Below are 26,370 nucleotides of genomic sequence, written 5' to 3' on the forward strand. Positions count from 1 at the left end.
ATCCACCAGCTCTTCAGATCTGATGGCTGATATTCCTATTTGGATATCGACCATTTCTTACACCTGAGTGCGCGCGGATTGACACTTCCTAGATCCAAACCAAAACTCTAGCTTTAAATTTACAACGTGCGTAAGCCAATCAAATTCATGTTGAAATTATTAAATGGGCTGTTGATTTCTGTGTAGATGTTTTAGCACAGAAATACGAACGTTTCACATAGGAACTATTTATTCTAAAGTACACTGCTGTCACCCGGACGGAAGTAGTGGTGAACATTTACAACACAAACACGACGGATGGCGACGAGCGAAACGTTGAATGGCACGTATATATTTAGTTTTTGTCATATTATGTATTTACTTTATAGTTTAACTTATGGATAGTTCAGTTGTCTTCTCACATGTGTTAAATAGTAACCAGAACGTTTCTTCTGGCGTTACGTTACAGAAGGATAGCGTAGTATAGCCGAACAACTAACGTTAGCCAACATTAGCTAACGTTAGCAGTCCTCTGCTGTGACATTATTATTATTTTATTTTTTTTAGCTTTTAACGTCGTTAATGGTCGTTGTTTGTTTACATGCCGTCCAGGGGCAGAAATAAACTCCATGTAACGCTAAGTTAGCTAGCTTCTTAATCTTGTTTATTTCTTTTCCTTCAGTGGGAGCACTTTGGATAATACTTTAAGTTCAGTGTATAATTGGGAATCTATATAAGCAGCAAGCCATGCCTACCGTGGTCTTAATGGACGTGTCTCTGTCCATGACACGGCCAGTGTCGCTGGATGGCAGCGAGGAGTTTCAGAGGAAGAACCTGGCTGTCCACGGACTAAATATGTTGTTTGAACACATGGCCTCAAACTACCGCATGGAGTTCACAGCACTGATGGCCTTTTCTTCCCTTTGGGAGCTCTTGGTGCCTTTCACCAGAGATTACAATGCATTACAGGTAAAAGTGCCTCATATGAGAAAGTCTGAAAAATCATAGTACGTTTCCCTCTCCTGACTCACTACCTGAGTTTGACTTCAGAGAAAACGAGTCTGACTTTGGAGAGGAGTTTGGGATTATCTAATAATGTCTATGTTTGTGCAGGAGGCTCTCGGCAACCTGGAAGACTATGACAAGACCTGTGTTGAATCAGCTCTTAATGGAGTTAGTAACGTGGTACAGCAGGAGTGGGGCAGTGCCTGTCCCTGTCAGGTAATTTGGCAGGTCCTTTATACAATATCATCACACCTCCTGAATTTATTATTGAATATATAAATCTGATGTGCAGTTAAATAATTTCCCCATAATGATCTTGGCCATCTGTACCCATGTATTGTTACATAGGGTTATGTTTATGTACCTCCTTCCTTTATCCTGTAGGTGGTGCTGGTTACTGATGGATCTCTTGGTATTGGAAAGGGTTCGCTACGTCACTCCTTACACACACTGAAGCATCATGGGGATGACAAGAAGTTCCCACTCCCTTTCCCTTTCCCTACCAAACTGTTCATCATGTCTGTAGCCAATGCAGAGGAGGTACTGACTGAGTCAACAACTAATTTCTAGTTACCTGCATCTTGATCTGAACACAGTCAGTGTAAAACCATGGAGGGTATTTGATCAGATAACATGCATCTAGAAGCAGCTGGTCATAAACAAGATCTAAGTTGATGGCTTCTCCTGGGCCTTATTATCTAAAATGTTGTTGAAGAAATGAGGATGAGAGAATCACAGTTTGACACCTTAACTTTTGAGCCAAGAGACTCAGAATTTAGAGATTCATAGTGATGAGTAGTCATGACAATGACTGTGATATTACAGTGACTCCTAGAGACTTTAGTGGTTGTAGGCCATCTGTTTTACTGTTTAGATGACTGCATTTTGGAGTTGTGCATGTATCCTTCCCTAAATTGTTATGTAAGTGATCTCCAGAGGACATGTATGCCTGCACATCCTTTTACAGTTATTTGAGAGAGTTACTATGTCAATTGTAAGTAAGAATATGTGTCAACATGGGTTTTGCGTGTTCATTTACTAAAAGCAGTGATTTAAAGACCAAGCCAATATTTGACTTTGGCTAAAAATCTTTGATGTTTTTTTTTTGTTTTTTTTTATTCCTCCACTACGTGGAGACGTTGTTTTTAAACTGTAACACAAAAATATGAATACAACCTCCTGTGCCTTGAGCACATTATGTTTTGTGTATTTTCTTTGTCAAGTAGCAACAGTTTTCTGTAGTGTGCCTGGGAAACATCCATGTAAAATGTAATCTTATGGCAAGTTAGCGCTCACAATAGATTTGCTAGATGCAACCAATGCAATCCCCTGTGTTGTGTAATTGCAGTTACAGATGACTGATGCCATGGACAACTTGGAGGAACTACTTCGTCTCAGCGGAGGGGATGGACAGATCTTCACTATGGAGGGTCCACTTTGCATGAAGAATGTACAAGCCATGTTTGGGTATGTCTCTTACTGAAGACATAATCCAGAAAAAAATGTACTTTCTCATGTTTTATATGTTAACTTAGGAGTCTTCGGCCATTGTATGTCTTTAGGAGGCTGATTGATCACGCGTACTCTCCCTTCCATGCTGTCCTGCACTGTGGGAACTTATCCTCAGACGTTCAGGTGTTTCCTCGGCCTGAGCCTATTGTGATGGATGAAGAGGTGGAGCCCATGCCCCGATCAGTCAATACAGGTACCCAGCTGGCTTCAGGTTTCCTGATTTAGAGTTATAGTTAAACATTGTATTCTTCTTTAACACATCTTCATTCTATTATTTTTGTTTCAGATTTGGAAATTGTGGGCTTCATTGAAATTGCTGACATTTCCAGTCCTCCTGTTATTTCCAGACACTTGGTACTGCCTATTAATGTAAACAAAGGTTAGTGCTAAATGTTTTTGCTGTTGTTTTAAACTACAAAAACAAAACTGTAAAAAAAACTTCAACAAATCAGCTGTATAGCTCATTTTCACAGAAAATATCCCAATTTTCTTTAAAGCAGATTGTTTAAAACTTTTCCTGCATTGAATGTCCCCACACTTAAAAAGTTGTTCCCTGCTTCAAGAAAACATTGTTCACTATGCTTTACAGTCATCCATGTCCTTACAACAAGGACAGCTCAGATTGTGCCTCTAGTGATATACTGTAGATTAAAGAGAATCGAGCTGCTGACAATGCACCAGATAATTGTCACCTTTGTGAATACTTTTTTTTTTTTAACACTAAAACTGAAATCAATGAGATTTCTGTATGCCACATGTCAGATTATGGTATTTTCAACATATTTTTATGCATTTATATTTGATTTCAGAGGTGGATGAAGTTGGCACAGGAGCCACAGATGAGCTTGAGGAGGAACCTTCTGCCAGTCAAATGGCAGGCAAAAGTCCAAATTTCTGTGTACTTTTACATGGCAGCCTTAAAGTGGAGGGCATGGTGGCACTGGTCCAGCTGGGGTGAGGTGCCATAGAGCTGTTTATATTTAATTAACTTGAATTATGTTGTGTTCAGAATTTAGCATATTTAAATATTAAGACACTTGCAGAAACAAGTTAATACATTTCATGAAGAAATTGCCTAAACCTAGTTTGCTTTTTACAGGCCAGAGTGGTACGGCATGCTGTATTCCCAAGCAGACAGCAAGAAGAAATCAAACCTTATGATGTCTCTGTTTGAGCCTGGTCCAGACCCTCTGCCTTGGCTGGGCAAGATCACACATTTGGGACCGATATCAGGTAACCCTTCACCCTTCTGGTTTCTCTGCAGACACATTAAACAAGCAAACAGCAGGAAACCCTTGTACTGTTTTCCCCTAAATATCAAAGGCCTCTCTGTATGTGTTCATAATCAAGCAGTTAATCATTTACACAGTTTTTATTTGGCCGGCTTTGATCGTGATACTGACCTCACTCTGATGTTTAACTTTCCTGGTATTTCAGAGGCTGCTGAAAATCCTTATGGAGAGGATGACAGTAAAAGTCCTTTCCCTCTGCAGCCCCCAGTCAAACGAAGCTATGCCCAGAATGTCACTGTGTGGATTAAGGCCAGTGGACTGCAGGTACAGTAAAATCACTATATAAAAGCACTGTTGGTGGTTGGTTTCAGTTGGTAGGGGGTCTTAATTACACGGCGTCCTTTGTGCTTTGTGTTCCTCAAGTCCACATGCCATGGTACTTCTGAGAGACTGATTTCCTTTAAAGCCCCTGACACACTAACCCGGTAATCGGCCGTCAGACAGTCTGGCGAGGTCGGTGACTCGAGTCTGTTTGGTGTGTTCCATGCCGTTGTCCGTCGGAGGCAGACTGATCTCATAAAGTGGCGTATGTATGACACGCCAATTCATATGCCATGATTTGCGTGTTATAAAGACGCATACTCGCTATTTCGCGTGTTTTTCAATGCCGTTTGGCCTCCATTGACTTACATTACCTTGCAATGGCGTGTGAATTGATGCCGTATGAAAGGCCAAAAATCCACGTGAGGAGGTTGGTTGGGATGGCGGATGGGTAAAACACAGGACTTTGACCCAGGAGAGTGGTGATCGCGTCCCCCGTGTGGCGTTTCCTTTGTGTCCCTCGTGTGATGTTTCCTTTCCCCATTTGTTCTTTTCCTAAACCCAACCCCGTTCTTTTCCTGATCCCAACCGTTTTTTCTTTTCAACCCAACCCCCACACGCCACGTGGCTTTAGAAAGACGTTGCAGACTGCAGTCAGCTGTATTCAACGTAAAGATACACGCGGACAGCTGAAAATGCGTACAGATAATACGCCTCTTGGCTTTAGGAAAGTGGCGTGTATGTTTACGCAAAGTCATGATGTCATGTTGGTCAGAGGGGCCGTTGGCCTTCATTTTGGCCGACCTGACACGCTCGGTCGGAAGGCTGGCACTGCCGGCAGTCGGACTCAAATGACCAATCTGATTGGTAGAGTGCTAACCTGGAAATGACGAGCGGGATTAGCGTGACTAACGCCTCTCAAAATCTGACGAAAATCTTTTAAACTGACCTTCGTCGATCTGAAATGAAGACAGATTCAGCAACTGCATGGCCTATTTCTTGCTTAAAATGTTTTCAGAAACATGTTTCGGTGAACTATTTTAGTAAAATATGAAATCGTATTCTGAACAAGCCACCATGACAGTGTGTCTTTGAATTTCTGGAGAAACCAGACCCACGTGACGCGTACGTCCAATCAGCTGCCGTCGGCATCGCTTCGGTGTGTTCCGAGGCACTCGGAGAGGCAGTCAGTCCGACTGCCTTTTCTCCCGCAAGATGTTATGTGCAGCGAAGTGATAGGGCTTATAGGCAAGACCTCTTTGCAATGGAACTATCTTAATAATGAGTTTTGTTCATGTCAACATCCAACTTGTAAAAACCAAACAAATATGGACGTATCAGATCAGCCAAAGTCCGTCGTTCAGTGTATAATTAAACCTAAATTTAATGGACGTGATGTTATATTGTAGATGCACAGTATTTTAATCCTGACCCGGCCAACTCTACAACCGTTCTGATGACCTGAACACTTGCAAGTTGTCAACGTGGGAATTTTTTTACATCTCTACCATCCATATGATGTGAACACAGCATGAGACTCATTAGTGAGATATACAACTAGAACCTTATCCATATATTTAGTTTAAATAAGTTCTTGAATGGTTATTTCTTATTTTTGAGGGTAATTTCTGGTCATCATTGTCTTTACGTTTTTTATGCTGTCATTCTACAGACTGATGTGCAGAAGATCCTGAGGAATGCAAGGAAATTGCCCGATAAAACTCAAACCTTCTACAAGGTAAATCTCGCTGAAAGTTGCTCTGAACTATGAGCTTGAACTATATTTTTCATAATTTGAATTGCTGTTTTGTATTTGAATGTCAGGAGCTGAACCGTCTTCGGAAGGCTGCGCTGGCTTTCGGTTTCTGGGAGCTCCTGAAGGGAATGGCCGATCTGCTGGAGAGAGAGTGCACCCTGTTGCCAGACTCAGCCCATCCGGATGCTGCTTTCCAGCTCTCCCACGCTGCACAGCAACTCAAACTGGCCAGCACTGGTGACTCCCAGTATGCTGCTTTTGATCACAACATTGCTCCCATGCACACTGACTTCTCCAGCTGAGCCACGTCTGAATTAGTAAAACTGGACTAAAATGTAGCAGCTTATGCGGACTAACTTTGACACAGCACCTGTGTGTGTGTGTGTGTTTAATGTTGTAAGAAAAAAAGGTTTTGGCTTCAAGAACCTAAATCAGTCAGATTGATAACTTATACTCCTTTGACACATGGCAAAACGTACATAATGAGGTGTTTGTAAAATGTTAGCGTGTACATATATATATTTTTGTTTTTACATGTTCCTTTGTAGGACTTTTTCACAAATTGAGCAGATTAAAATTTGTATTCAATATCCAGTAACATTTACAGGAAACCTGTTTATGTGGCTGTCAAAATAATGAAATAGCTGAGCGAAGAATACAAACTGCGTAGCAGGTAATTATAGAGCAGAAAGGACACAAAATGCTATCCATATTTTAGCAGTCACCAGTGTAAGTTTCCCTGAGGTTTGTGGGACGGTTCAGAAAACTGGAATGATAACAAATACAGTATTTTGAGAATGTTGTCGCTTTCTTCATTCCGACATAAATCACATCATCTCAAATGACAACAGTAGCGAGACCACTGCATTAAAAAAATCTCAACCAACATTAAAATGAAAAAGAAACCACACAGGATATCAAATTCTATGGCTTATTATAGCTCTTCACCCCTCTACAAAATACTTAGAATTTACATCTTAAGAGAAATCAATCACCAGTAAATGAGACATCAATGTAATGACGAAATATTGCATCATCTGTAAGATGTCCATTTTGACCACAGATGTAATTATTTCAGTGAGAGCAAACAGGCTGTGGAAAAACTTTATAAGAAAAACTAGAATTAATTTGACAGGAGCATGGTCCATGATCATTTAAAACATTTCATCCAGAAATAAGGAGGCAGCAAAGTTGTCTGAGGAATATTTTTGCTCAATTTGCTTTCCTCTTGGTACAAAAACGCCTCTTCCTTTGCTTGTAAAGATGACGAAAGTTGATAAAAAGTCCTAAAGAGGGGGCGGGAAACCAAAAAATTAAGATCAGAACCAAAATGCTGACATTAGAACAGATTTGCTCAAAGATATATATGGTTAATGTTTTATCTGGAGACTTACCCAAAAACATGAGTACAAGATAGATGTGAAGGACGTAAGAGAAGCTGATGGAGGTACCGACCGCTTTTGGCAGAGGAATGCTGAAGAGTTTGGTCTCGTCAAAGATGGGAATGGATTGTATCACAGCAACAGCTACATGGGATTGGGAAATGCATTTAAACTTTTATGTGAAGAAGAATTATTTTTTAATTCTGAGAGATGTAAACAAGCTCACCTTCAGCTATAACACCTAATGGGTACAGTGGTATCCAGATTGTGTACCGCAGCCAAGTGAGAGTTTTCCACTCTGTATTTAAACAGCCCAGCATGTAAAATGGATACCTGAAATTGGAGCATCATGTTAGTTTTAGGGAAGAAATGAGATGTGTTGCTAATAAACTGACATCAACAACAGTCCATCTTCATAACAATGTAGCCTAAATGACCTGCTGTTATGCTGATTCTTGTAACACCAACTGGTACCCCAAACCTTCATCAGTCAGGTTGAGTCTGTGATGCTGCTGCTGCTCGGAGTAGAGTTGCATTTTTGCATCATTGTGCCCTTTTACTGAGTGTGCTTTTTGTGGCAGCAGTTAATGCCACATATGCCATACTGCAACCGTTTTAACCATTTGTTCTGGGCGTGCAACTAACAAATATTTCCAATATCAATCTGCTTATTATTTTGTTGATTGTGTGATCTATAAAACATCCAAAAACTGTGTAGCGAACAAGGTGACATCATTAAACATCTTGTTTTGTCTGACCAACAGTCCAAACCCCAACATATTTAATTTACTGTAATTTAAATAGTGCGCAACTATTTTATATTAATGAATGTCCGTAACATTGTAGCCATTGCCAAATGAGTTGCTACAAAGCTAATTAAGCCTATCAGCTCCACACAACTCTGTATTTCTCAGTATGGCTATGTCTACAAAATGGTGTAGTCCAGCGACATTCGCGCGCAGCAGCTCGAGTGATGCATTTTACGTCACCGCTGAGAAAGGACAAGAGCAGAAGAGGACATAAAAATTACTACATAATTCCCTATTCTGAAGAGTCCATGTTTTTTTAATCCCCCCGTGTCGTCCTTGATTTGATTGGTTAACTAGCAACTGCGTGGAGGAGTGGGGGTGGTGCGCGATCGCTGAAGGCTTGCATTGTGTGGATGGGCCGACAGAGTTGTCATTACTTAGAATTCCTCATGGGGGCGACAGACACTACGCACTATAGCTTTAAAGGTGCTCCAAGCGATGTTGGGTGACATCACTTCTTGTTGACGTTCAAAGTATTGTCAAACAAAACGGAGGCTATCTCGCCCCTCCCTCCTCCTCATCCCGTCCCCTCCCTTCTGCGCACTAACCCCCACCCTCAAATCCTTCTTGTCGGCTATTGGCTGGAAGACTGTTTGTTATGTTTCGTGGTGCAGGTTGGCGCAGTTTGTTTTTGTTGCCGTTTGTGGAGCCTGGGCTGTCTACAGAGACTGCATTTTTTTTACAGTGTGTTCAGGGACAGGCAGCTAGCGGTCCAAGAAAAGCAAAAAATTCTCATATGTGCGAACCTGGAACCAACCAATGTTTGGCATTTATTTTGGTGTATTTACAATATTGTTTACATTTCTATATCTCAGTAAATGTTTATGTTCATTAAGAGAACTTTTGGTGTAATATATTGGCTTTACACAGAAGATTGTGCTGACACTTTGACTGAAAATAATCATCAGACTTTACTAAGCCCAATTACACGACTGTTCACCATGAACAATGGCAAGGCAGATGCATGCTTACCTAAAAATCTCAATGGTGCTCCACAGGTAGAAAACGAAGAACACAACTGGCTGGTTATGCATTTCTCCCAAACTACCAAAAATTATGAAGAGGATAAAATTCCTTCCAACCACCTAGTAAAAGAACAAAACCCACAAACATTTGTATTTACACTTGAAATGTAATAGTCTGTTACAAGAAGTCCTGCACATCAAACAAATGAGCATCACATACCTGTATAAAAGTTGGAATAACACCTGTCTGGACTACACCGAAAGCAGCATTGAGGACCTCTACTGCTGCCAGGATCTGGCAGAAGAACATCACATCTGATATGGTGTGAAATGTGTCGTAGAGAGAATCTGAAATGAGAGTAGTGTTATAAATGATACGTCTTGCCAGATTTTTGAGAAGAAATTGATGGAAGAAGGAAAAACAATGGGAAAGTTAAAGCCACAGCAGTCTTATATTTCCTTACCTTGGCCAAAGATAAAGAGCCGCACGGTCATGTTGACAAAGATCCATGAAAAACCAAGAAACTGCACCAGGTTATATACAAACAAAAATCCTGTTTTCAGGCTGACAAAACCTGAAACATTTAAGGAAAAGGAAAACATTGAGGCAACTGACGACAACAACTTGCTTAAATTAAGAAATGACAAACAACTACCACCAAAAAAAACTATTGAAAGCACTGAGAACTTTTTGTTAGTCTTTAGAGAAACAGACATGCATCTAGAGAGATTTGTATTTACCTTCCTCTTTATGCCTTGATGCCTTCAGCATGTTCCTTTTCTCCTCCTTTTCAAAATTAAAAAAATAAAATATATAATATACAAGTGTTTAATATTTGCCTTTTACATCAATAGTACAATCTTAGTCAGTTGGACATTTTGCATTTTAGAGTATGTTATTTAATACACCTGTCAAATAAACAGGGTAGCATGGTGAAAATGTCCCTCTGATGTAAAAATTTTTAAACCTTTTCCCGGATCTCCATCTCAGCATCTGACTCGTCCAGCCAACGGTCAAAGTCTGGTGCCAGGAAGACTGGTTTGCGCTCCTGTAGCGTCAGTCTTTTCCACCAGCCTCGCTGCTCTTTCTGCACTGTAATATTCACCTGACGCTGCGTGGACTTGTGGCTCACCTGAACACAGGCTCATTTAATGAGCACACTTGGCAAAACTAGAAGGCGAAAGTAAGTAAAGAAAGGAGCAGTAGATCTAGGACTGATTTAAATGGAGACATATGGCCTACCTCTGACTTTACTGGTAAAAGAAACTCCAAGCTGAACTCATATTCATTTTGTCCTTTTGCACCATGGCCCTGGGCTGCACACAAAATACCACAAAAAATGTCACAAATAATGAACTTATTAACATTTTCATTGATAAATAAAATGTATGTCACCTTTAAACTGAAGCACGTTGTCATTCACATTGACATCAATATTCTGCAAAAGAAAAAAAGAGAAGCAGATGATGAGCTTATACTTCCTCCTACAGAGTTAAGAATTCTTATTTACAACCTGTGCTCAATAATGCTAAACTGAGTTTGAAACATGAATTTCAAAACTCCGCACCAAAATGATTTATTATTTTTATTGGCTGCCTGCACGTGCACTTTCCCTGGCCTCATGGCTGCAACTTGCGCTCTCTTTATCGATAACATAAAACGGGGACAAAAAGGTTGTATTTTTTGTAATTAACCTTTAAGTATTTCAACCCCAGACTGGTGTCCCTCAGCTGTGATGGCAGACCGTTGTCTCCCGACGGGGATAGGGGCTTTTATTTTGGAGACGAGGGAAACTTTCGAAACGTTTTGGAAGCAGGTCGCAGGCAGAGTGCCCCGGACCATCGGGAGCTGGCTGCAGGACGATTCAATCACCATGAACAGTTTTTAATGTTCTATCAGACTATAAATACTCGAGAGTCTGCTCTTGAGACTTTGCTCTAATTTTCGGGACAATTAGGGCAGGATCAACTGCTTGGATTTCGGGACTGTCCCGAATTTTTCGGGACGTCTGGTCAAAGTGCAACTGTGGTGTGGCATGTACAGGAACCTGAACCTTTCATTTGGTTAAGTCAATATTTCATAGAGGCATAAAATAGTGCACGAGCCGGCCAGAAAGCAACTTCCTTTAAAAAAAAAAAAGAGTGCAGGCAGTTTGTGTTAACGTTACCCCAGCAGGTCCTGTCCGATAGATCACTCTCTGTTAGCTCACCTGGGCGTCTGTCAGCTCCACTCGCAGGTAAATATCTTCATGGCGTTGAGCCCAGTAAACGAGAGGTGTGAGTGGCATTGTTTCGGTTTTTTTTTTGTAAAGCTTTGATTCAAAAATATCAGGCTGGACGAACAATGAAGGAAGTTTCCTCGTTTCATGCCAGCCGTCACGGGAAGCAAATACCCAGAATATTCTGCGAATGCGCGCGCTCGTAGAATAATCTACGTAGCGACGTGCTCGTGCAGGTGACAGAGCCGTTGGTTGTGCCCTCTTCTGATTGGCTGGCGGTGGATATTTACGGAAGTAGTTAAGCGGAGAGTGGTTTACAGGAGCGACACGGTACTTTGTCGACCTCTTCTTGGTGATATGCTAATATGCAGACAGATGACTATGTTTTCGGTCTAAAAACTGATTTGCTGAAATCTTCCGGGACATTTCGTGTTCTTGTTGGCGTGACGGGAAGTGTTGCAGCCTTGAAACTGCCTCTTTTGGTATTCCAGCTTCTTCAGCTCCCTGGGGTGAGCTGCTTCGTAGTCATTGTTTTATACAGAGCCTGCTTTTAGTGACAGTTTCTTCTCTCTTCCTTTATTACATAACCTATACACCAAGTAGGCTATAAGCCTAATTGTCCATGCACCCTGACACATTATTATTTCTCTACCTGGCAGAGCGCACATAAACTTACCTTAACCGCAAGATGGAGATGTTGCAGCTGTTAGACCAGCTGTAAAACAACACAGCAGTGTAATCTTTTTATCATAGTCCTCTTACTCAGCTACAGTATTGTTATTTTACTTTCAAATATAGTCGTTTTCATTTAGAAAATACTGTGGGATTAAACTAACAAAACAGCCTATACTCAACTGCAGGGGCGTAGCCGTAATTTCAGAAGTGAGGAGAACAGACTGTTCAGGAGGAGGATTTTTATTGAAAGATCCTCTCCCATTTGTCTCTCCAAATTGCGGATTCCAAGTAGCCTACATTTCATTTATGATTGATGGAAACACTGACATTTCCATAAACCACTCCATACTATTTTACTGCCACATCTTGCCCAATGGGAGACCTGCTAACATTTTAACTGGCCACACGGAGGGGGAGCATGCCAATGAACTAAGTATGTGGTACTAAGGTGATCAAACAAAAAACAAAATACGACATTTTGTTACATTTGATACATACATCAGTGACATTAAGCAAGGCTGGTTTTTGGTAAGGCCATATGGTCTAAATTAAATGATTTAGACTATTAATAATGTAATAACAATCACTTATAACCCTAACGTATTTCACCAGTAAATTGCTGTTAAATGACAAAAACAACCACCAGATGGGAAAAGGGTATTTTACAATAACTTTGAATGCACCACAAAGCTTAAGCCCCTGACACACCAACCCGACAGCTGACCATCGGCAGAAAAGGCAGTCAGACTGATCAGTCGGCTCCCCGAGGTCCAAAAAGTGCCTTGGAACACACCGAAGTGACGCCGTCTTGAGCGTACGTTCTGCGTACGCACAAGACGTAATACAAAAAATGAAAACCGGAAATAACGCGTCATGTGGGTCTGGCTTCTCCAGCCAATAGTAATGGCATCTTGTTCGAAATACGATCTCGTATTTTACGAAAATAGTTCACTGAAACTTGTTTCTGAAAACATTTTAAGCGAGAAATAGGCCATACAGTTGCTGAATCTGTCTTCATTTCAGATCGACAAAGGTCAGTTTAAAAGATTTTCGTCAGATTTTGAGAGGCGTTCGTCACTCATCTCGCTCGTTATTTCTGGGTTAGCACTCAACCAATCAGATTGGTGGAGTGAGTCTGACTGCCCGCCCTCCGACCCAGCAAGTCAGGTCGGCCAAAATGAAGGCTGACAGCTCCTCCAATGGACGACGGCATGGAACACACCGAACAGACTCGAGTCACTGACCTCGCCAGACTATCCGACGGCCGATTATTGGGTTGGTGTGTCAGGGCCATTAGGCTACCAGTTTCAGTGAACGCACCGTCTGTGTTGTTTTTCCGACAATGGAAGCTGCAGACTGTTACATCCCGGTGTTGGAATCCTCTACAGTGAAATACAGTCACACTTTACATCGTTTAACATTAGCTGTCAGCATTTTAACTGTGTTTAATCCAGCTACTAGCTAACGCTAGGCTAACGTTACTTACTGTCAAGTGTAGTGTTAACTAGCGCGCCTACTTATGGTGCATTCAAATCTACTCAGACGTGTTGTAAGTGGGGGGGCACAGAGGGCACTGACATGGAAAGCGTTCACTACAGCAGCATTTGCCGGTGGCTAATGGCATGCCACTGTGGTACAGCGGCATAAACCGATCCCCTGGGGGCACTGGCCGCTCATTACACCGACGTGTGCCGGTCGTCAGAGTGGCTTGTGTTCCACCGGCACACTGTTTCACGGCAGGTGGAACGTTAGGCAACGCTCAGTGACAAACAGTAAAGTAATTTCATATATCCTTGCTAATGTACTCAAAGTTAATATTAGAGCTAACATGTCTATTGTTAGCCTCACCACCATAGACTGTATAATTATAACTGTATTTTTATGTCTATGCTCGCCACCGGAAAATAAAAGGATAAGTGAAAACATAAGTGGCAATTGTGATAGAAAAGTGAAATACAATAAATAAAAGACTAAGAATACAATGAAAAACAGGTACATAAAATCAGACAGCCATAAAAGCCCTTGAAATGATTTATCCCCTCTGGTTTTAAAATGAGTGTGGGGGACCACTAACAACAGCTGACCTGATGACCTCAGACTCCGGGAAGAAGTACAACGCTGTATCAGGTCAGATATATAAGAAGGCGAGAGCTCCGCACCACACATCTTGAGTTCTACTCGATAACTTTAATAATCCTTCAACCGTTACAGGACACCATCCATATCTGTCCACTAGAGGTGCTTTCCGACTGGATAGTAGTTGTACTTTTTAGAGGATAAGTACTAAGCAGTACTCTAAGCAGTTCTAAGAACTACTCTCCCCCAAAATCTTTTTTCCCGTTTGCATTCCCACTGGCCAAGTGGCCATAGGGACTGGTAGGAGGGGTAAGTAAGTGACGCAAGCACGGCAACGGTCTTTATAGCATCGTCACTAGACCTTAGCGCCACATACAACAACAACAAATGATGCTAATACTTGTGCACTTTTCCTATATTAAATGCACGTCCATTCACGTAGTAATTCACGTAATGTTTTGCTCAACACAGACGGGGCTTTATTATACTCGGAGCAGACCCCGCCTCTGCCGGCTGCGCTGTGTGTGTGTGTGTGTGTGTGTGTGTGTGTGTGTGTGTGTGTGTGTGTGTGTGTGTGTGTGTGTGTGTGTGTGTGTGACGCAGGACACGCTTGTGGAGTTTAACTCCAAAAAGACAGTTAACCACAGGTTCCCGTTAATCTTATGATGGACATGTGTTGTTGATATTTAAACAAACGAATCGTCAACGGCGAAATAAAAGCCTCTTATTTACGAGAGCGGTCTGAGAGACCTCCAGCTTACCGCGAGGTGTCTGAGCATGACTGGCTGAGCGACGAGCTAGAAGCCGGGGCAGGCGCTTGCTGGCTGTCGCCTCACTTGATGGAGCTTCTGAACTCCGAAAACTTTGAAGCCAATTGTCAATTCGGCATCAATTTGCGCAAGACTGCCTATATTCGAAATCTAAACAGTTAATTTCTCGCCTAAAACGTTGTCAGAAGTGAATTTAATGATGAATAAGATGGTGAAAATTGTTAAAAATGTCCCATTGTTGGATGTTGCTCTGTCTGCAAGTTTCCGAGTTGGCAGTGGGCGCGACTTATAAGTTCGACCAATCAAGTACACCTAGGAAAAGGGAAAAGGGAAAAGACCCTGCTCTGAAGTAGGAGCTAAAAAAGTACGCTACTGAGGCCTGAGGAACTTAAAAATCCCCAAATCTTTCCTGTCGGAACACGACGAAAAAAGTGGAGGACCGTTTAGTTCTAAGAACTGCAAAAATCCCTCCGGTCGAAAAGCCCCTAATGTGTAGGGCTGATCGATTATGGGAAAAATCATAATCATGATTATTTTGGTCAATATTGGACTCACGATTATTTAATACGATTACTCATTGAATTTTGGAAAGATGTTGCATTTTTTTTGTTATTTCAAAAACAGTGAAACCACAGTGAACTGAAACTAACCTTAATACTTTTCCCGTTGAACTTTTTTTTCTTTTCATTCAGAACACAAGAGTTTAAAATAAGAGTTTACTTGCAAAACGTAATGTGCAAAATAATCGTTTTTCTCAATTACGTTTTTATTGTGATCAAAATCGCGATTAAAATACAACTCTTATAACACTACATCCCCTTTTCTGTGTACTGTACTGTACAGTCAAATAACTATTTTTTAAATTTTTGTTTTACGTAACATTTTTATATTTTCTTTCAGTAACTTGTTATCATAAACGTAAAGACTTTCTTTAGATGGTTATCCTGTTCAGCTGATTACTATTTTAACTCAATTTTCTATTCAGCTAAACCAATGTCCAGTATCATAGTCTTTCAGTTATCTCGCAGACTCTGTGGCTGAGAATGAGACTGCTCAGCTAGATGGTGATCAACTGTGCTGTATGGATGAGTTATGTCTGGTAAGTCTACTGATGTGGCTGTAAGAGCTGGTGTGGAAACAAGGTGGCTGTGATTCCAACACAGGTTTCCCCTAAGTGTCTCAACAATGTAAGATCTTGGTGCATCTGCTCTTGCATTCACGGTCCCCTTTTCCTTTGTGTCAGTGACATGATCACCCAGTTTCAGTTCTGGCAGGTCATGAGCTCTCTGTCTTCTGTTGAAGTTTTTCCACTGTTTCTGTCTGCTGTTGTGTTCCTCATCTTTCAGTTTTGAGATGACAGGCCATCCTGGATTGAGGGAAGATGGTACAAGAGGAAAAGTAGTTCTTATGTGTCAGCCCATCAGCAGTTCTGCAGGACTGTGCCCATTGGCCATGGGTTTGGCTCGGTAAGCCATCAGAGCCAGGTACGGATCCTTTCATTTCTGCAGAAGGCTTTTTACAGTCCTGACTGCACACTGTGCTTTTCCATTACTTTGAGGGAAGTGGGGACTTGATGTAATGTGCGTGAATCCCTGTGTTGCTGCTGTCTGAAACTATCTGCAGAGAACTGAGGGCCGTTATCGGTTCTGATTTCAGATGCCATGTCTGGCAAAGATGGATTTGAAGTGTTCAATTACTGCTGCTGCTATAGTCAAGGTGAGTTTGGCTATTTCTATAAAGTGGGAGAAATAGTCCACTACTACCAGATACTGGCAGCTGTTTCACTCAAACAGATCAGCACCAACCTTAGCCAATGGCCTATCTGAAAAGTCTGTTGGCATTAATGTCTCTTTGAAGTTTACTCTCTTTTGCACAGGTGTCACAGTTCTCAACATACCTCTTCAGCTGTATGCTTAATCCTGGCCACCAGACAGATTGTTTTGGCACGCTTGCGGCACTTTGCTGTGTCCTACATCCAGTTTATGTATGTCTGTTTGTAGTGACTTTGGTATCACTAGTCTACTACCCTTCAGCAGTAGTCCATTCTCTACTGTGAGCTCGCCAGCAAACTGTAGGAAAGCCCTATCCACCGTGAACCTATCTGGCCACCCATCAGTACAGTACTTTTTCACTTGCACCAGTATGTCATCTTTGTCCTGGTACTCCTTGATTTCCTGCAGTCTCTTTTCTGTTGCTGGGAGGCTTGATATGACCATATTTATATACAGATTGACCTCTCTCTCCTGCTGTGTGTTACCTATGCCCCCCACAGGTGCTCTCGACAGGACATCAGCAGTGGCTATGTTTTTACCTGCAACATGGGAGATTGTGTATGAGAACCTCATCAACCTCATTCTCAGTCTTTGAATACAAGGAGGTAACTCATCCAGGTTTTTCGACCCCAGCAGCGGCACAAGGGGCTTGTGGTCAGTCTCAACATGGAACGGAATCCCAACAAGGAAATCAGAGAATCCCTCACACACCCATGTAATGGCTAAGGCCTCTTTTTATATTTGAGCGTATCTTTGCTCAATGGCGCTGAGTGCTCTTAGGTCTAATGCTACTGGTTTGAGTTGGTTGTCATGCTGCATCTGAAGTAACACTGCCATATGGGTCCATATGAGGATGCGTCAGCTGAAACTACCGTGTCGGCTTTGGTGCTGTCCAAGTGCAAGGCCTGGCGGCATACTCAGATCCTTTTTAATACTTTCAAATGCCTTGTGTTGTTTCTCTCCCCATGTCCACATGTTCCTTGCTCTCAACAGATCTGAGTGGCTGTGTCTTTTTTGCCAGGTGTGGGAGTTATTTACCCAGGTGATTTACCATCCCCAGGAACCGTCTGACTCCACTCACATCAGCTGGCTCTTTCATCCTGGTGACAGCTTCCATTTTATAAGGATCTGCTCTGTCTCCGGACCCGTCGATGATGATCTGCCCCAGGAACTCGACAGAGTCTTTTGAGAATTCACACTTCTCACTTTTCAGTGTGACTCCTGCTTCCTTGAGTCTCTTGAGAACTGTATACAGGCATGTGTCATGGAGGATCTGTGACTCAGCGTACACAAGCTGAAGCATTTCATACATTTGGCATAATACTCACTCTAAGCCCTTCAGGATCTGGGACATTCTCCTTTGGAAGTCCTCTGGTGCAGAGGATATGCTAAAACACAGGTGGTTAAAGCAGTATCTGCCAGATGGTGTGATAAATGTTGTTAGGAGTGCAGATTCTTTGGCTAAGGGGATTTGCCAAAACTCTGAGTTTGCATTGTGCTTTGAAAACATTTTTAGCACCCTCTAACTGTCCAAGTGTAGGTCTTTGGTGTTTTTTGCCCCCAACGTCTCCTCCCAGGCAGCGTGGCAATGGTTATGTTTAGGGTTAGGGTTAGCTCCCTGGAAGGTGCCGTTGGAGGCAAAAAACACCATCGAGCCCAAGTGTATGCTCGACTGAGGGAAGCATGTGCCTCTCAGGCGGTTCCTTCTAGCCCCATAGAGTTTTAGCTGGTTTCTCCAGCCCTGGAAACTGTCCACATGCTCGATATTCAAAATCTGGTATCACTGTTACATCTGCCCCTGTATCTATGCTGAACTCAGATTTGTGGTCATCTATCTTCACTTGTGCTAGCCAAGTTTCACCGCTCCTGTCTGTGTCCACTGAGCCCAAGAAAGCAATGTCCTCCTCCATGGCTTCTTTACAGGTGGCTTAGACCACTCCAAAGCCCCAGACATGCACACTTTTGCATAGTGTCCTTTTTTGCGACGTTGGTTGCAAAATACATCTTTGGCTGGACACTGCTGTTTGCTATGAGATGGCGCTCTACCACATCTTTTGTGTCGCCATGTGGCTGTGACTGAGGGTGTCTACTTTCTCTTAAAGTGCATTTTACATTGCTGCCCAGCTTTGCCTTTGTGAAAGGTTCGCTGCTGCAAACCAACACTGTCCATATTGGCTGCTGTAGCCTCTGCTTTGTTTTTGCTTTGCTTTGTTGCTCTTCAGCATGTCCCGCTGTTTTTTCACTAGTGACTTCACCTTCACCTTCTGATCCACTTGGGCCACTCTTTTGGCTTTTGTGAAAGCTGGGTGGTGGAGGCACTTGAAACCGATCCATTACTTCCACTTGCTGCACACTGTAACGTTAGCTTGTTCGCTAGCTAGCATTAGTTTAATTTAGCCAAGTAATCCGCAAGGCTGCTAAAGAAATAAAACCCGCAGGTTCTCTTTGTTCTTCATGAACCAACCTTCTCTGACAGGTTTTTGTCTGTTGTGAACTAAGTATTCTGCCACAGTGTTATGTTAGGATGGCAAGAATGGAGTGTAGAAAGTAGGGTTTGGCACCACACATAATTTTAATAATCCTTCAACCCTGTTAAAGCCTAGCCTGACGTCGTCATACTCAGATTCTAGTCAGAATATGAGTCTGATACTGCTCCATTGGGCTGTGATTATGGGGTGTTTTTCAACTGAACCAGGAAAGAAAATGCCTCTGCACTCAATTGGATAGGCTGTCACTGCCCGATGTGAGTCGAGTGCAGATGTGAGTCACGCATGCGTCACTGCGACAAGAGCAGATATGAGTTGCGCATGCGTCACTTTGCGACAAGTAGCCTACAAGATGCTAACGAGAGACTGCTGTAATGTCAATACAGTAAAAATGGACCTACAACGAAGTTCTACTAGGCTACAAGTTAGCAATCAAACACAACAAAGGCTGTCACTTGAATGGCGTTTTGAGCTAACGTTAGCAATCAAACAATCATAGATAGCTAAAACGTTTTTGAAATGATTTCCATCTTCTGTTATTGTATGTAAAGAGAAAACCCTAGCCCTAACCCTCCATCCATCCATCCATCCATCTTCATCCGCTTATCCGGTCTCGGGTCGCGGGGGTAGCAGCTCCAGCAGGGGACCCCAAACTTCCCTTTCCTGAGCCACATTAACCAGCTCCGACTGGGGGATCCCGAGGCGTTCCCAGGCCAGGTTGGAGATATAATCCCTCCACCTAGTCCTGGGTCTTCCCCGAGGCCTCCTCCCAGCTGGACGTGCCTGGAACACTTCCCTAGGGAAGCGCCCAGGGGGCATCCTTACCAGATGCCCGAACCACCTCAACTGGCTCCTTTCGACGCAGTTCAGCCGCTTGTACCCTGGATCTCGTTCTTTCGGTCATGACCCAACCTTCATGACCATAGGTGAGGGTAGGAACGAAAACTGACCGGTAGATCGAGAGCTTTGCCTTCTGGCTCAGCTCTCTTTTCGTCACAACGGTGCGATAAATTGAATGTAATACCGCACCCGCTGCGCCGATTCTCCGACCAATCTCCCGCTCCATTGTTCCCTCACTCGCGAACAAGACTCCAAGGTACTTGAACTCTTTCACTTGGGGTAAGGACTCATTCCCTACCTGGAGAAGGCACTCCATCGGTTTCCTGCTGAGAACCATGGCCTCCGATTTAGAGGTGCTGATCCTCATCCCAGCCGCTTCACACTCGGCTGCGAACCGATCCAGTGAGTGCTGAAGGTCACAGACCGATGATGCCATCAGGACCACATCATCTGCAAAGAGCAGCGATGAGATCCCCAGCCCACCGAACTGCAACCCCTCTCCACCCCGACTACGCCTCGATATCCTGTCCATAAATACTACAAACAGGATTGGTGACAAAGCGCAGCCCTGGCGGAGGCCAACTCTCACCTGAAATGAGTCCGACTTACTGCCGAGAACCCGGACACAGCTCTCGCTTTGGTTGTACAGAGATTGGATGGCCCTGAGAAGGGACCTCCTCACCCCATACTCCCGCAGCACCTCCCACAGTATCTCCCGGGGGACCCGGTCATAGGCCTTCTCCAGATCCACAAAGCACATGTAGACCGGTTGGGCATATTCCCAGGCTCCCTCCAGGATCCTTGCGAGAGTAAAGATCTGGTCCATTGTTCCACGACCAGGACAGAATCCGCATTGTTCCTCTTCAACCTGAGGTTCGACTATCGACCGAACCCTCCTTTCCAGCACCTTGGAGAAGACTTTACCAGGGAGGCTGAGAAGTGTGATACCCCTATAATTGGCACACACCCTCTGGTCCCCCTTTTTGAAAAGGGGAACCACCACCCCGGTCTGCCACTCCTTAGGCACCGTCCCAGACAGAAGAGGCGTGTCAACCAAGACAACCCCTCCACACCCAGAGCTTTAAGCATTTCTGGACGGATCTCATCAATCCCTGGGGCTTTGCCACTGTGGAGTTGTTTAACTACCTCAGCAACTTCCACCCGGGAAGTTGACGACAATCCCCCATCATCCTGCAGCTCTGCCTCTACCATAGAGGGCGTATTAGTCGGATTTAGGAGTTCCTCAAAGTGCTCCTTCCACCGCCCTCTTACCTCCTCAGTTGAGGTCAACAGCGTCCCATCCTTACTGTACACAGCTTGGATGGTTCCCCGCTTCCCCCTCCTGAGGTGGCGAACGGTTTTCCAGAAGCACCTTGGTGCCGACCGAAAGTCCTTCTCCATGTCTTCTCCGAACTTCTCCCACACCCGCTGCTTTGCCTCTTTCACGGCAGAGGCTGCAGCCCTTCGGTACCTTGCCACTGCCTCCGGAGTCCTCTGGGATAACATATCCCGGAAAGACTCCTTCTTCAGTCGGACGGCTTCCCTGACCACCGGTGTCCACCACGGTGTTCGTGGGTTACCGCCCCTTGAGGCACCTAAGACCCTAAGACCACAGCTCCTCGCCGCAGCTTCAGCAATGGAAACTTTGAACATTGTCCACTCCGGTTCAATGCCCCCAGCCTCCACAGGGATGCACGAAAAGCTCCACCGGAGGTGTGAGTTGAAAGTCTGTCGGACAGGGGCCTCCTCCAGACGTTCCCAATTTACCCGCACTACCCGTTTGGGCTTACCAGGTCTGTCCAGAATCTTCCCCCACCCCCTGACCCAACTCACCACCAGATGGTGATCGGTTGACAGCTCTGCCCCTCTCTTCACCCGAGTGTCCAAAACATACGGCCTCAGATCAGATGAAACGATTATAAAATCGATCATTGACCTTTGGCCTAGGGTGCTCTGGTACCAAGTACACTTATGAGCATCCCTATGTTCGAACATGGTGTTCGTTATAGACAATCCATGACTAGCACAGAAGTCCAACAACAAACAACCACTCTGGTTTAGATCAGGGAGGCCGTTCCTCCCAATCACGCCTCTCCATGTGTCTCCATCATTCCCCACGTGCGCGTTGAAGTCCCCCAGCAGAACTATGGAGTCCCCTACTGGAGCCCCATATAGGACTCCACTCAAGGTCTCCAAGAAGGCCGAATACTCCGAACTCTTGTTTGGTGCATATGCACAAACAACAGTCAGAGTTTTCCCCCCCACAACCCGCAGGCGTAGGGAGGCGATCCTCTTGTCCACCGGGGTAAACTCCAACGTAGCGGCGCTCAGCCGGGGGCTTGTGAGTATCCCCACACCCGCCCGGCGCATCACACTCTGGGCAACTCCGGAGAAGAAAAGAGTCCAACCCCTATCCAGGAGTATGGTTCCAGACCCGAGACTGTGCGTAGAGGTAAGCCCCACCAGATCTAACCGGTAGCGCTCCACCTCCCGCACCAGTTCCGGCTCCTTCCCCCACAGAGAGGTGACATTCCACGTCCCCAGAGCCAGCCTCTGCTGCCCGGGTCTGGTCCGTCGAGGCCCCTGACCTTCACTGCCACCCATGTGGCAGCGCACCCGACCCCAGCGGTTCCTCCCACAGGTGGTGGGCCCATGGGATGGAGAGATGGATGCCACGTAGCTTTTTCGGGCTGTGCCCGGCCGGGCTCCGTGGCAAACCCGGCCACCAGACGCTCGCTGACGAGCCCTCCATCTGGGCCTGGCTCCAGACGGGGGCCCCGGGCTTCCTCCGGGCAGGGTCACTCCATCTCTTCCTCGGTCACTCATAGGGTTTTTGAACCATTCTTTGTCTGGCCCCTCACCTGAGACCACTTTGCCTTGGGAGACCCTACCAGGAGCACAAAGCTCCAGACAACACAGCCCTCAGGTTCATAGGGACACACAAACCTCTCCACCACGATAAGGTGATGGTTCCAGGAGAGGCTAGCCCTAACCCTTATTATTTTATGGATTTCACAAATTTCAGTATGACACGTTATGCCGTAAACCGTTTAAATCTGAGCATGCCCAACTCATGTCTATACTCGACCACAGCCGGTCTCACTCGACTAACATCGGGTATGACACGTTATCCCGTAAACCGTTTAAATCTGAGCATGCGCGACTCACATCTGCACTCGACTCACATCAGGCAGTGACATAGACCTACAACCAATCAGAGCAACGGAGACAGACGTCACAGAAGCTACAGAGCAAAGGCAGAGGCGACAGTTTCCGTGTCGTGCAGATGGTTGTGGCAATGTGTATACATACGTGATCGCGGTTCTCTGTTCCTCATTTTTAATGAATGCGCTGTCGATATCTTCTATAACAGATGCGATGGCACCATCTTTGTTGTAAACATATTCAACCCAAGCGCTCTTTGGTGACGTGGTTGATTACGTTACTGTTGATCATCTGTCCATCATCGTATAAAGCCCGCCCTGACAATTTGATTGGTCCGAACAGCTCTGGTTCGAGCATAGTTGCTCCACAACGGATCAAGTCCAGACCGAACTTCCCAACCAAGGGGGTAAGCTTCGCTTCAGAACTCGAACCTCCTATGGCGCCATTTTGATGCTACCAAACGATCACCCAATGTTAGCATTCCATTGACTGCCATTCATTTTGACGTCACTTTGACAGCGAATAACTTTACATCTGAGGCGTTTAAAGACTTTTTTTTGTCCATTGTTTATTTCTAAAGAAACACGACAATATATAAAAGGCTCCATTATCTTGTATCTCACGTTATGGCTCCGTAGCAGACGTTTTTATAAAAATAGGCTAACGATTGTGTCATAACCACGCGACTCACTGTCGCATAGTAGAGGAATTACCATATAGTACAGGAGAAGCTCGCAGGCAGTTTCGACTTACATTAGCTGTTTAAGTTTAATTACTAATGTTAACTAGCTTTTTAGTTAGCAATAATTAGCCTGTGTCCATGTTATCGCCTTACATATACCTACGCTCTCCGTCTCTGCAAGATTCGGAATGATTGAGATTTCTCTTGGCCCATTAGCTTATTTTACCAACATTTGGCTAGTAGATGATGCTAATTTTGGACCCTGCTTATACCACTGCACAATACATAAAATAAAGACAGTGTTAGGACTGTATAGCCATCCTTAAAGGTATATTCCACTGCTGGAAAGATGAATATGTATTTAAATTGGGTCATTTATGTAGTAGAAATGTGAAATAATTTTAGAAATTGGTGCCTTCTAGACCAAGAAAAGCCAGAAAATTTATTTTTGGCTCGTGTGGATTAAAGACAACAACACCCAGAATGCACTTGTTTCGCTTCCCTACGAGGCCACTTCCAAGCCACGCCTACCGGTTACAGAATGCAGTCAAGTCAAGTGGGTTTTATAGACCTCAACAGTCCCGCCCCTTGTCCGAGAGACCTTGGGTTCCGGAAGTAAAATTCCCATTCATTTTTCCCATAGACGTCTGGAAAAATCCGGATACAAAAAGTTTTAGACCATGCCTTAGGCTAACCAGATGGGACGTGACTCATAAACATACAACGTATCATTTCGAGTGAAAATACGAACAGAAAATTAAAAAAAAGTCAAAGGTACAACACTGTGTACATATCGTCATCTCAGAGCGAAGGAACTACTCATCCCATAAACCACCGCGCACCACTGAACAAAGGAAGCTAACGTTAGTTTAGCTAACAGCTAATTCAGCTAACCGCTAGCTGAGACAGCATGTAATAACTTTAAAAGACCCTCAAAATAAAACTTGAAAATAACCGTTAACATATATAACGGCTTATGTAGCCGGCTTTATCCAGTGTTAAGTTTGAGTTAACGTTATTTTAGACTGAATCAAGCTGTCAGCTAGCGGTTAGCTGAATTAGCTGTTAGCTAAACTAACGTTAGCTTCCCGGTGGAGGCTAACGTCAGAAGCATGGAACTGATCGTGATTCGTGCAGTGTCGTAAATCCTCGTGACGGATCGTGCAGGCAGCTCCCCCTCCCCCTCTCATCACCAGCATGAGTTCCACCAATCAGAGGCATCACTGTGGGATTGTGGGATTGTTCAGGATTGTGGGTAATGAAGTACTTATCCAAGACATCGCGAATAAAAGACATTTATCTCTAAACAAGGTTAGTGCCCCATGATTTTTTGGCGTCTATATGAGCATATACAATCACTTAGTCATGTCGGCAAGCTGGTTTTAAGTCTACCATCGACGGTTACGATTTTATGGCTTATACTGCAACTGTCAATGGAGAAATTGCATTGTATTTTTACTTCCGGAACCCGCTGTGGGCGGGACTGTTGCGCTCTATTGTCATTTCAACCATATGCACTGCATATAGTGAAACGAAACGTTTCACCGTGGCTCAAGTGGTGTTACACATTTAAAATATATAAAAATTACATTTTATAAAAACATTGTATAAACGACATTATATAAAAAACACATTATATAAAAATGAAATACGAGACAGGCTACATTTAGTGCACACACATTATAGACTATACATAAAGTGCAATTACTACTTAAAGTAGAGCATTTAGGACAGACAAGGGACAGGACAGACAACAAAAGACAGGGCATAAGTAGACTTGTAACAGAGCACTGATTGTTATAAGTTAGGTTCGCCGTGAGGTGACGGTAGAATTTAAGAACTTTCTTGAGATTTGCGTGGTTAATGTGCACTTTGGAGCTCACTGATAGTTCCGTAAAGTTCAGCTAACACATCGGTAGCATTAGCGCTTGGTGGGATGTAAACACCGAGTATAAACACAGCCATGAATTTGCGTGGAAATGTAGAATGGTCAGCATTTAACAGTCACAAACTCCACCAGCGGTGAGCAGTAGTTGGATACAAGCACCAGTCCGTGTTAACACAGCCCACCTCCACGAGTCTTACCCGGCGACAGAGCAGCATCTCTCTCTGCTCGGAAGGCTAGGAGGCCTGGTAGCTGGATAGCGGAGTCCGGTACACTGTTGTTCAGCCATGTTTCCACAAAAACAAAAACACAGCAGTCTTGCAAGCAGGATGGATGGGACAAGTGGCCGGCTAGCGTTAGCTTTCCACCTAGCTCGAACTCCTGCCCTTGTTCTGCGTTTCCGCTTTCTCGCACACCGCTTTCAATGTCACCATCCCCGGCTAGCGGCATCAAGCGTCACCGCAGGCTGAGGTGCTGGTCTCCGTAGCGGGCAAAACTTGCGTAGTGTGTAGAGTATTCCGTCTGTAATAGTTTCCTGCATATTCTCCGATCTGTACCAATGTATCCCGGTGGTACACATGTCTGGGAGTTTGAATGCATATAATTGGAAGGTTGCTGCTGAAAAGAGAGAGCCTGTTAGCTTAGCTTCAAGATGGCTGACACTCGACTCGCATCGGGTAGTGACAGTCCCACCCCCTATGGGCGGGTTGAAAACATGCGATACTAGCTGGCTGTAGTCTATAACATCTAGCCAAGAAAGCCTCCGATTACGCAAAATGACGATTTTTGCGTCATCAGAGGTTTTTTTCCAGACACACAATACAGAGATCTATCGTCTC

At 44.1% G+C, this 26,370-nt stretch overlaps 3 protein-coding genes across 5 annotated transcripts in view; 2 read left to right on the forward strand and 1 right to left on the reverse strand.

Moving 5' to 3' along the window:
* Positions 1-66: 66 nt before the first annotated feature.
* ints14 (integrator complex subunit 14) lies at positions 67-6,607 on the forward strand. The gene is made up of 12 exons (XM_031283334.2): positions 67-322; positions 662-948; positions 1,093-1,200; positions 1,369-1,524; positions 2,333-2,451; positions 2,547-2,689; positions 2,783-2,875; positions 3,306-3,450; positions 3,596-3,729; positions 3,934-4,052; positions 5,722-5,787; positions 5,874-6,607. Exons 2-12 carry the CDS (start codon positions 727-729, stop codon positions 6,105-6,107), a joined length of 1,539 nt encoding a protein of 512 aa, XP_031139194.1. The 5' UTR covers positions 67-322; positions 662-726; the 3' UTR covers positions 6,108-6,607.
* Positions 6,602-11,392, reverse strand: hacd3 (3-hydroxyacyl-CoA dehydratase 3). Of its 2 annotated transcripts, XM_031283336.2 has the most exons (11): positions 11,172-11,388; positions 10,358-10,400; positions 10,205-10,278; positions 9,930-10,094; positions 9,703-9,748; positions 9,426-9,536; positions 9,182-9,309; positions 8,969-9,081; positions 7,414-7,520; positions 7,200-7,331; positions 6,602-7,091 (listed from the first exon to the last, which is right to left on the reverse strand). In XM_031283336.2, exons 1-11 carry the CDS (start codon positions 11,247-11,249, stop codon positions 7,018-7,020), a joined length of 1,071 nt encoding a protein of 356 aa, XP_031139196.2. In that variant the 5' UTR covers positions 11,250-11,388; the 3' UTR covers positions 6,602-7,017. The 2 variants fall into 2 exon arrangements, with proteins under 2 accessions (XP_031139196.2, XP_035858909.1); XM_036003016.1 differs by having other exon boundaries at positions 6,602-7,331; positions 11,172-11,392.
* A 47-nt stretch (positions 11,393-11,439) lies between these two features.
* ppcdc (phosphopantothenoylcysteine decarboxylase) overlaps positions 11,440-26,370 on the forward strand; it is a 20,210-nt gene continuing 5,279 nt past the window's right edge. Inside the window, exon 1 of one of the 2 annotated variants that reach the window (XM_031283337.2) lies at positions 11,440-11,689. In XM_031283337.2, the coding sequence (XP_031139197.1) occupies positions 11,546-11,689 (144 nt within the window). In that variant the 5' untranslated portion in view covers positions 11,440-11,545. Of the gene's footprint in view, positions 11,690-16,263; positions 16,418-26,370 lie in introns of those variants that run through there. The other variant, XM_031283338.2, reaches the window with a different exon arrangement.

Source organism: Sander lucioperca, chromosome 7 (assembly GCF_008315115.2).
Source record: "Sander lucioperca isolate FBNREF2018 chromosome 7, SLUC_FBN_1.2, whole genome shotgun sequence".
Lineage (NCBI taxonomy): Eukaryota > Metazoa > Chordata > Actinopteri > Perciformes > Percidae > Sander > Sander lucioperca.